The sequence below is a fragment of the Leguminivora glycinivorella genome, chromosome 2 (genome assembly GCF_023078275.1).
Source record: "Leguminivora glycinivorella isolate SPB_JAAS2020 chromosome 2, LegGlyc_1.1, whole genome shotgun sequence".
Taxonomy (NCBI): domain Eukaryota; kingdom Metazoa; phylum Arthropoda; class Insecta; order Lepidoptera; family Tortricidae; genus Leguminivora; species Leguminivora glycinivorella.
The window spans coordinates 9,955,160-9,967,471 of NC_062972.1; the positions used below are offsets into that span (position 1 = coordinate 9,955,160).

At 36.7% G+C, this 12,312-nt stretch overlaps 1 protein-coding gene across 5 annotated transcripts in view; it reads left to right on the forward strand.

The window, feature by feature from the left end:
- Positions 1-12,312, forward strand: part of LOC125236427 (lachesin-like) — a 148,897-nt gene that overhangs the window by 101,520 nt on the left and 35,065 nt on the right. For 3 of the 5 annotated variants that reach the window (XM_048143232.1, XM_048143240.1, XM_048143248.1), the window contains exon 1: positions 1,855-2,066. The exons of the other annotated variants lie outside the window; for them this stretch is intronic. In XM_048143232.1, the coding sequence (XP_047999189.1) occupies positions 1,958-2,066 (109 nt within the window). In that variant the 5' untranslated portion in view covers positions 1,855-1,957. Of the gene's footprint in view, positions 1-1,854; positions 2,067-12,312 lie in introns of those variants that run through there. 5 annotated transcript variants of the gene reach the window in all.

Sequence of the window (12,312 nt, forward strand, 5' to 3'; positions counted from 1 at the left end):
TTAGATTAAACCTCAACGTTGCTCTAACCAGCCTATGGTCACTCCCAGCTCTGAAGTTTTTTAGAACGGTCACATCAGTGACTACATCTTTGCGAGAACTTACAATGTAGCCAACTTCGTTCTTAGTTTTGCCGTCGGGACTCGCCCATGTCCATTTTCTTGATGCGCGCTTTTCGAAAAAAGTGTTCATTGCGTAAAGATGTCTTCGTTCAAGAAAATTAACTAGGGTTTGTCCCCTGTTGTTACGGAGCCCAAGACCAAACATTCCGATAGATTTTTCACTAAACAGCTGTTGTCCAACCTTCGCATTAAAATCGCCTATTATAGTGAAGTATTGACACGGACAATCTTCAATGGCTTTTTCTATGTCATCATAAAACGATTCTACTTCCTCATCAGGATGACTTGAGGTGGGAGCGTATACCTGGATAATCTTGATGGAGTAACGTTTGTTGAGCTCTAGTACTACAAAACAAACGCGAGTAGAGATACTCTTTATATTTTTGACTGCTGAAGAAATATTTTTGTGCAGAAGAAATCCAACGCCCCCATAGCAACGTTCTTCGGGACCTCGGTAATAGAATAGGTCACCAGAACTGAGCTTAATCAAGTTTTCACCCTTTCTTCTCACTTCCGACAATCCTATCATGTCCCACTTGATATTGTCCAGTGCCAATTGCACTTGAAGTAATCGGTCGTCCGTTCGCATCGTCCTGGCATTGTAACACGCCAGGGTCAGGGTCGTCGATTTAGTGTTTGAGTGGCAGCCGGATCTCTTCCAGAGATTCTTAGCACCCCCTGCCAAACCGTTACCAGGATTGCTGCCGGATCCTGAGATAGAGAGGCCGCTGGGAACTGAGGGCCGGGTCCTTTGCGTACTTCTCATATATGAAGAGGTTATAGCCTTAAAACGCCACGCTGGCCAGTGCGTCTTGGCGAGTTTATCTTCCTGCCACGTTTGCCTGGAATCAGTAGTAAACCAACATACGTTCATCTACTACTCATTCCAGTTACCGGAGGGACCACGAGGAGGTGTGGACCAGGAATTGGCATCCAAAATGTATATGACGAGAAAAGCGAATGCGAAGAACGTATTTTCTTCTCCAATCAATATTAATTTTAAAAGCCCTTTACCCCTCCTTTAAAAGCCCTTTACCCCTCCATTCCGGTTAATAGGTGAATACTATGAGACTTCGTTAAATTAAGTTTTTTACCCGATTTGAAGAGCGTTGGCTTTAGCAGGCTGCTGGATTCATAGCTGTGGTGGATGATATCCAGCTAACAGGAATATTATGGGTTTCTTTAATTTTATCATCTTGTGCCAGTTCCACTTTTAACGCTATATTTTTATAACTTGGTTACGAATAGTTATTTGCATCGTCAAACTAAAATGCATCGTCAAACTAAATTAAAGAAAACATAACATACAACTAAAAACTAATAGTCTCAGAACTTAGTCTCAGAAAAGCCTGGTTAAAATCCTTCTGTTCTTTACCGCGGAAGTCTACTAAGTTGCATGTTCTTAATATAAAACTTGGATCTCATTTCTCAATGCTTCTTTAAAACATACCTATGATGATGAAGGTGCATTTATTTTAACTTTTCATGTAAATATCTCGAAAAGGAGTCACGGGATTCAAGAAAATTCAATGATTGAATTAACATAAATCGCATTGTCTTATAACAATATTCGGTCCAGAACAAATCTCCGTTGGATGGCTAGCGAGACGGCTTGTCTGCCTGTTCCCGGTTCTCGCGCCCTTGTTTATCTGCTGGGGTGCCGGGTGCCGGGTGCCGGGTGCCGGGCGCGGGCGCCGGGTGCCGGGCGACAGCGGGAGCGACGGCACGGCACGGCACCCCGCGGCAGTGCCTCCCGAACCCTCCCAGAGATGGGACGCTCGCTCGCCGCCCTACCGTCTACCACGACCACGACACGAGCTTACACTCAAACACATAGATGAATTCGATGACAACTACCACTCATGTGAATGCCAAGATGACTCTTTTTATACGTTTATATTGTGTCATATGGATAGCGCTATTGACTTCATGCAGCAGCACGACAGGTGAGTTGCAATTAGCATTTTTATTGAGTTTTACCGACAACTTGTAAAAAGTTTAAATGGAATTGTTTTAAAAGGTAATGAAAAGTAGGAATCATCTTATTTTGTAACGAAAAATGATAAAAGACAAAAGAACAACTTCGCAACTATTGTTTACCTACCACTAGTTAGAAAAATAAATAAAAAAGCGGAAGCTCAAACAACAAAGACGTAATCTCGTATATACAAACTAGTGAATATATGTATAAGTAGGTATACCTAGAAGTTAACTAAGATATATTATCATTTTAAAGTCAATCTTAAATGTTGGCATACAGTGTTAGGTATATTAAGCACAATTCGTTTTCATGGTGATGGGAAATTAAAGTATATTTATGATGAACGGTAACATCAATAATCAGTTGTTAAGCTTGTCATGTTTGTTCAAAATATAACCGACACGAAAAATGCTTACATAAACCTATAGCCTCCCTGGCGCCGCATAGTTGTGCTATTAGTTGTATGGGCAATCTTCCAACTAGTACTGATACCCTTACTTCTTCTTTTCTTTATTTCCTCTTAGTTGTTATCTTAATTGTGCATATAAATTCGTTGTGGAACATACCTACATTTAGGTGTGAGTTTATATAGTATACAAATTACTATTCAGTAAGAATTAGGTAAAATAGGGTCACACCACACCTTTGTGAATTTACATCATTGGATTGATCTGGCACTGGTCATATTTTAATAAATTTCCTTTTTAATCTGAATTCCATAACTTGCAAAATGATAACTACCTAATTATTATTCTGACTGTGTAGTATTTATAATAGTAGGTATATAGCCTGCATTGTATATATTAAGCAATCAAGAAAAATTGCTCTTGGTTAAGCAAACATTATCAAGGAAATAAATTCCGCGCTCCTTCAAGTATAAGATTTATTCAGAGGGTCGCAGACGAGAAGCACTTGTGTTCTATAACATAACTCAGTTAACAAGGGGCAGAATCACAAACAGAATGTACGGGGGCCGGCTTAGCCGTGACGCATCGACGGATATCCGGAGTCATCCCTAGCGGCCATGACAGTTATGGATGTATTTTATCTTTGCAATAAACATTAGCGATGGGTAAAATTCTGCTTCTCAGATATGCTAGGGGATTGATTCTGATTGACGCATCGAGTTAGACAAAATATTAGGGGTTTTCGCGAAGGGGACTTTGGATGTAACTGAGTTGGTCACAGAAAGTCATCAACTTTATAAATAAAAGTTTTAAATGATTCACGGTTAGTTTCATAAGACATATTGACCGGGATATAAACCGTGATTAGGTTTTTGATTTTTTTACATCCACCCGCCGTCTTCAGTTTCCCGTGATAGTGATGCATGCAATAGTGTCGAAATATCGGGACCTCAATAAAAAATTGAAAAGGTAATCACGGTTTATATCCCGGTCAATATGTCTTTATAAATGAAATAAGCATATTATGTGCATACATAAAATTTAAGGTTTATATATTCGTCCACTGATGTTTTGTTAGTTGTTATGTGTATAGCATTTTATTCATATAAATACTGCCACTAGTAGGTACTGATACTGATACTTAGTATTAACCTTTTTTTTGTATGACACAATTTTTTATGTAGGTATTATTTACCTATGTATATTTTTCTGTTCTAATATTCATATCATATACCATAAGATTATATTCACCATTTAAAGAAGTGGACTTGAAGTCGCCATTGACGGCCTTGATATAAATTATTTATGAGGCAATGTGTTTTTCAGAATGATTTCGTAGTACTAATGGTCCGGTGGCCGACTGCATGAAATCCTACCTCATAAGATAGAAAATGATTGCTGTGAAGAGACAAAACCACTAAGTAGCTTCATACAAGTGCCCTTGATGAGCCGCGGAATTAAAGGGACCAATTTTTCAAACTGGCATAAACGTGGTGGAAAATGTCATTAAAAATTACCACATTGATTATTAGGAAACTTGCAGTGTGATAGAAGTTATCGAAGACAGTAAAAACCGGCCAAGAGCGTGTCGGGCCACGCTCAGTGTAGGGTTCCGTAGTTTTCCGTATTTTTCTCAAAAACTACTGAACCTATCAAGTTCAAAACAATTTTCCTAGAAAGTCTTTATAAAGTTCTTTTTTTGTGATTTTTTTCATATTTTTTATTAAACATAGGGTTCAAAAGTTAGAGGGAGGGGACGCACTTTTTTTTCCTTTAGGAGCGATTATTTCCGAAAATACTAATATTATCAAAAAACGATCTTTGTAAAACCTTATTTATTTTTAAATACCTATCCAACAACATATTACACGTTGGGGTTGAAAAAAAATCAGCCTCCACTTTACATGTAGGGGGAGTACCCTAATAAAACATTTTTTTCCATTTTTTATTTTTGCACTTTGTTGGCGTGATTGATATACATATTGGTACCAAATTTCAGCTTTCTAGTGCTAACGGTTACTGAGATTATCCGACGGACGGACGGACGGACGGACGGATAGACATGGCGAAACTATAAGGGTTCCTAGTTGACTACGGAACCCTAAAAAAGTGTGGTCAGACAACGCCTGTCTGGTTCATGCCAGTGTCCGACCGAATTTATCCTAACAGCCGTAGTTTATCCGGGCAATAGAATAAAAAATACATACATACATACAATCACGCCTGTTTCCCAGGGGGGTAGGCAGAGATTACGGATTTCCATTTTACTACGATTCTGACAAACCACTTTCGCTCTACACACTTTCATAATATTATGAGAGTATTTAATACCAGCGGGCCGATATTTGAGTCTCACGCGTTCGAATTCAGAAAATTGTCAGTGAAAATAATAAGCAAGTCACCGTTTTCAACCGGTATTTTAGTGACAAAATCCCGTATGCGAGATTCAAAAATCGCCCTCCTGATCTTCCTTAGTAGTTTTGACAAGACTGATTAGATTTTCTTCAATTTCTAATGTTCAGAGATTAATTAGTCTATAAATAGCAACCTAGGTAAAAATAAAACAAAAGATATTGGTTTACTTTCTATATACTTACACCCACGTTATTCAAATAATTTTAATATCGGTTTTGTCAGTGCCTTAACTTAATACCTACTTCGTAAAGCCCTGATGAAATTAATTTTTGACAAAGCATTCATTAATAGACACCCACGATTATAGAAACAATACATAGGTAGGTACTTATAGTATAATTAAATATCGACTGCACGTGTCTGATATTCAAGAGATGAGACACGTCTTTCAGGTGTCTTTGCAGATGTGATGAAATAACAAAGTAATACCTACCTATATGGTTTTACCTGATTAACCTGATATAAAAATATTAATGTTAATAATTACTATGAAAGTTGTAATTTTTCTCATAAAATATGCTATAATGAGACATATCGCGATCGAAATCATTTAAGGAAGAAAATTAAATTTATGGGTTAAGTATTTTACGTATACCCCAGGCTCCCATGAACCGGGGCAAATGCCGGGATAACGCAAGGAGGATTATGATGATGGATTAAGTATTTTAAATCAAAGGCAACACACAAGGTTGCAACTTTAGATAATAATCTCTCTCTAATCTTTTTTATCAGCTATACGTGAAAAAAAAATATTTAAGAACTTTTTTCATTAAACATTGTTTATCGCGAATGTCATAAATTAAATGATTTACAAAAACTGTCCAACTAATTTGTTCGTACAAAAAATCTAAATTCTCACAAGACGTCGATGTTTATAATGCTAATAGATCTGTTTAAAATTTGAGATAACAAATAATAATTTAATTTTAAGGTTTTGTCAACCCGGAAAATTAATTTGTTATGCTATTACGGTAACAATGCATACCTGATTAAATTTTATAGACAGATAAGTTACTGAGATGAGGCATACATTTACGACCGACGTTTGACCTACCTACTTATTGGATCATCATTACAAATATATATTTGAATACTTACGAGTCTTAGGACTCGTTGCACGTGGCCCGTGGGGAGCCACGAGAACCTGATGCGGATTAGAGACATTACACATAACGAACACTCAGTCATTATTTTACTATTTGAGGCCCACAGAGCTACCCTGCATAACTCGGGCGTACGAATTGTTTTAAAAATGAACCTTAAGTTGCCCAAATAGTATTTTTTTAAATGCTGTAGATTATTTTCCGCTACTGTACTGTACCTATCTATTTCTTAAGATGTATGAACATATACATCATAAATCATAATAAAATAAATTGATATTGCAAAATACGTTAAAAGTGCCTGGCAATATTTATAGGTGCATCTTTATAATAAAATCTTACTATTCTGAGGAAAGTAAACATTGCTCTGCATGATAAATAGGTCTTATTTCATTTACTGCGTAGACCTAAATAGAGAGGTGTGCGTGTGGATTGAGTGAGCACCTTCCGAAAATAAAAAAAAATATGCTGATCATTTAGTAAAAGTTCTAAAACAATTGTAAAACGAATCTCTGAATTTGTAAAAAGATAAATCAAAAGATACAGTCATTAACATGTGCTCACTCAGTTCTCACAAACTACCAACGAAAACAGTGAATGTATTCATTTAACATATAATATTTATATACTAACATTTAGTAAAAAATATGCCAACTTACCTCTATAAATTTTAGATCACCTAGTGACGTATTTAATTTTTTACAAATAGTTTCTTATGCTCACTCAATCCTCACACTTTTGAAAAGCCGAATTTTGATGAAAAACATAAGATTTAGACCGCTATTATATGTGTATAGTTTAGTAAAAGTGAAATGGGAATTTGTAAAATACAAAACGAACCACTAACGTGGGTTTTTTTATAATAAATTTTTGTAAGTGCTCACTCAGTCCACACGTTTTGAGAATGTTAAAAATGTAAATATCTTAAGATTTGTAGCACCACAGACACTCGAAAGTACTTCAACATTTAGTAAATTTTTTTACTAAATATCCACCATCTAATATTTTATATTCGTTGTCTGGTTTTAAAGATATTCAGACATAACTTTTCTCATACAAATGTATCATGTAGGGTGACCACACTATGTCGGCTCCGGGTCAGATAGAGAGTGTTTAAATAAAAAAAAACCTGTCAAGTGCGAGTCGGACTCGCTCACCGAGGGTTCCGTACAAACTTTCAATGGTTGAATCATCAAAATGTTATTCATAGAACTCTACAGACTTGACTAAATCCCTCAAGACTCAATTTCCCACATAACAAGTAATATTTTAATATACAATTTTATTGTTAGACAACGTCCAAATAAAATCAAGACTATTCGACTTCAATAGTTTACGACTTACGACATGTCGCAAGGACGCTCCTAAACCGACCTCATTATATCAGGAAAAACGCGATGTAGGAAATGAGCGTTCAACGTACAGCGTCATCTATCGGCAAATTGAGTAAACTAATGCGCGCGAGCTAGTATGGAAGATGCTATTTATTAAATAATTGTTTATTGCGTGAAGCGATTTTAACCATTTTGCCTCTATTTCAAACCAGGTAATTTTATTGTTATTTTGTTAAAAAATATAGGTACAATAAACACACAAGAGTGTTGAAATTGTTTTTTTTTTTTTACTTTTTACTTCAATTAACATTTTTTTCCACAACCAAAAAATTATAAAAAATATTTTTGATATGTACAATTTGAGCTCTTTCTAACGATACCCCATTTGACCTAGTTACTTGAAATTTACAGTTTGCCCCCCTTTCATTTTGGCCATTTTCTGTAATTAATATTAATAAATTTATAAAAATAATACTATCAATTTGTAGAGGTTAACGATGTTCATAAGTATTCCAAATTTCAAAGCGATATCATACGTAGTTCTCGAGATATTTATTAATGTGACAGACAGACAGACAGAGCGGCGCCATAAAGTTCCTTTTGTACCTTTTTGGTACGGAACCTTAAAAACCATAACCAACTCTAAATAACAGTGTTACGGTACGGAAGTTTGAGCCGAGCAGTGCGATTCCAGTCCCATTTACTACAGTAGGTTTCAACTCAAACTTTAACGCAACGTTTACAATCCTTTACTTATGAAACAAAGCAAATCATACATCTTAATACATACAAATATTCGAAATTATCTTAATCCGACCATAGTATCACATAAAATAGTAGCCCGTCAAGTCTCTATGTCAGGTACCTTTAACCAGTGTGTAAAAGTGTCAAATAATTAGAAATTAAGGACGGTAATTCCTCTAGGTCTATTACAGAGTTGTGGTCGGAACTTAATCAATGACTGCTTAATTACTCCAAAGAGTGTATTGCCCGTCCTAATGAAGTCAGTTTGTCCGGCTTTCTTTCTCGGCACGTAAAACAAAAAAGAAACTTTTCATAAATTGGTTTGAAGATTGTAAAACTTTTTTCATAAATCAGTTCGCTGTAATAGCAGCGGTCTTTAAATTATTTAAATAAAGCTGTCCTAACTTAATAGCCTATATTTTTTCATAAGTAAATGCCAGTTTTTTAAGGTTAAATTATTTTATTAGCAGTAGGTACATATTGATAAAAAAGTTGTGTCCAACAATATACACGATTAAAATTATGACCTGTCTGTTCTTCGATAGGTTCAGCTTCAGCTACTACTACTACTACTACTACTCTGCTAATCAGCTACGACGTGTAGCGGCATAATAAATAACAATCATATCACCTTTTATTGAATTAAATCCAAACTTTCATGTTCCTAATTCCGTAAAAACAAATTTAACAAAAGGAATACATACCTGGAATGGCGGCAACCCAAGGGCAGAGCAAGATCTATTATTTCTTACCTTCTCATCGGAAAAAGGGGAATTCCCAGCAGTAAGAATATAATATACAGTATTAGTCTTCAACCTTAGTTTTGTACATTTATGTTTGATGTCACGATTATATTTGTTTCTGTTAGCTATTATTTCTCCTGCACCAACATAATTATATGTCTCTGTTTAACCCAATGGTTGACTGGTAGAGAATGCCTTTTGGCATTAAGTCCGCCATTTGTACATGTTTCTTTGGTTGTACAATAAAATTTAAATAAATAAATAAGAATAGGCTTTCATTGAATATGCGCTAGATGAACTCGATTTGAGGCAAGATATAAACAAACCGTCTAAGCGACGTTGTCTAAGATAAAGCTGAAAAGTCATTGTCACCATAGCCAAAGCAACATATACGTCCATTAAGTGCTCACGTTTCTCTTTTTAGTGTGTAACACTATATGTATAAACTTGATCTAAAAATACTCACATAAAACATAGTAATAAATTAACACAGTGAGTGAATTAATGTAAGAGAAGCATTTTAAATTTCGGCAAGGGAAAAGGGAGGGAAAACACTTAACAATATTGTGGCAACTATACTTACTAAGTACTTCATTTTCATAGTTGCCATTACACGATTGGTTGTTTTTCAAACATCACTTTTCAAACTAAGATTTCAAAAGACAGGCAAATGGGAATAGTCAAACTTTGAATGTAATCATAAATAGCAATGCTCAAGACTAGAAACTATCCACTCGTGATTATAGGTGTTCGGCAAACTTAATATACTTATGGACAAGTTGGAAATTGAAGTGAAAGCGCTGTTTACCCTCTTGGTGACCCGGTCAGGCCGGAGGGATGCCCTTCGATTTGCGACCTGCAATTCATACAGAAACAACATTCGCACGTTAAAAACAGTACCATAGAGTAGGCCAATGTACGACAATTCATAAGTCACACTTTAAAATAATATAAACATACTTATTCTAGGAGTGTTAATTACATTATTAAGACAATTTTTGATACCTACTTATCTTGTTTACCAATTATTTAAGAAGGGAAAGTTACCTACAGATTTTTTTTACATTAATCTGTTTTAAGACAGGTATTACGTACTTCTTATTATATTTCCTAGCTTCATTCTTAGCGATTTGTTTACATGTTGTAGCTGGGCTCCACGTCACAGCCTTGCACGGATATTTAAAGTAGGGAGGTTTAAAAATCCCCTACTGGCAACACTCCTCAGTTCCCCGATCCATACCGTGTATCCCGATATTCATTCTGTGCTTCCGTGCTCATAGCCTTCGCACGTCACACGATTTTATTTTAAAAACTGTTAGCTGGTTGTTATCAACCATGTCGAAACGAAAAATGTGTGAAGAAAATGACAACATCAGGAGGAAGATTAAATTACTGGAATTACAATTACTACGAAATTCCAAGCGACAAAGAATCATGATTCATTCTGATCACGAAAATGAAGGTGAGTTTGTCAATAACCTACCCTCAAAAAATATTTTTTTCTTTTTATATGTTATGATACCCTCATAATGGTGATATTTTATTTTTTATATTATACATATCGTATAAAGTAATTTGTAATGATGTTAAGTGTGTAAGTAGCTCGTAAGCTACACAAGCCTGCACATATTGAAATTGCTAGTGTTCACTCGTGATGCGAGACGCCAACTGGGCCATCTCTTTCACGCAAAAATGTCCAATTATGATGCGAGACGCCAACAGGGCTATCTCTGTCATATATTTTAAATGATTAATCCCTACTTTGTATGTGTGATGCGAGACGCCATCAGGGCTATCTCTTTCACAAAATACATACAGAACTGATGTCGCATAACGCGTATTAAGACAGACTAATTGTTTTAGGATCAGATAGCGATGTGTCAGAAAACCTCGATCGAGGTGATTTATGTGCCTTCGCATCCCCGCCGCGCGTCGCGCGGGCCCGGCGCCCGCGCCCGCGCCCGTGCCCACTCCCGCGCCTCGACCGCCATCGACTCCCGCGCCACCGCCGCCACCCGCGCCCGCGCCCGCGCCGCCAACTGTCACTAATGCGCCTTCGACTTCTGATCCTGTGAACACACAAGACTCTACAGATCTCGATGATGAGATTCTAGAAGTGTTAGGCGACGCACCGAAATCAGAAATAAAAATGGGGAAACCGACACATAAAGATTTAGCATCGAGATGGCAAGAGATTCTAGATAAAGGGTTAGTCAAAGAGACTAAAGATAAATTAACTGAATCCTATCTTATTCCTGAAAACTGTGATTTATTAGTTGCGCCATTGCTGAATCCGGAAGTGAGAACGGCGTTAGCGGAAAATCTGGTAAAACGAGACAACGCCATTATGATGAAACAAAATCAGATCGCCATAGCGATTGCCGCTCTTAATCAAGCGGCCGAGTTAATAATTGCTAAAGAACAACACACCAAGATCTTGAAACCGATTAGCGACGCTTGCAGGCTCCTGTGTGATAGCCACTGTTCGGATACTAAGACGAGGCGCGGATTCGTCATTTCAGCGATTAACCCTGATATGAAAGATGTACTTAGCGAAACCAAGCGCAACAAGTTTTTGTTTGGAGATAATGTATCCGAGAAATTAAAATCTGCAAAAACAATAAAACAGTCCGGAGCCGACCTGAAACAAGCAAAAAATTTTCGTTCCAACAAATTTCACATAAATAACTTCGTGAAAACGGATCGTTACAATGGCAATAATCGTTTAAACTGGAAGACGACGCCTCGGAAAATAAGGCCGAAAGCCGACTACTCGTACAGCGGGAGGAGTCGCCAGTCGCAGCGCAGCGAGCCACGCCACGGCCACGGCTCTCAACGACGGGGGACCGCGGAGCGCCCGGCCTGGAGGAGCAGGAGACGATAGACGCAGAGGTAGCGTACGCCGGCCGGCTTCGATATTACTTTTCACAGTGGGAACAAATCACGGACGATCAGACAGTTTTATCATGGTTACAAGGATATAAAATTCCATTCACTTGTACACCTTTTCGTCCTGATGCTCCAAGTGTTTATCCGAAATCAGATACTGAGCATACTGAATATTCTAAAGCAATAGGGTAATTGTTAAAAATGCAGGCTATCTCAGAATGTGATCACGTAGATAACGAATTTTTATCAAGCATATTTCTTGTTCCAAAACCAAATGGCGACAAAAGGTTTATTTTAAATTTAAAATGTTTAAATAAATTTATAAAACCTCAACATTTTAAAATGGAGGATTATAGGACAGCGTCAAAACTAATAACCAAAAATTGTTTTATGGCATCTATTGATATGAAAGACGCATATTTTTTAATCCCTGTACATGAACATCACCAACGGTTTCTTCGGTTTAAATATAACAATAAGTTATATAAATTTAATGTACTTCCTTTTGGTTTATGTACTGCGCCATATGTTTTCACTAAACTGCTTAAACCTGTTATAGAAAACTTGAGATCAAAT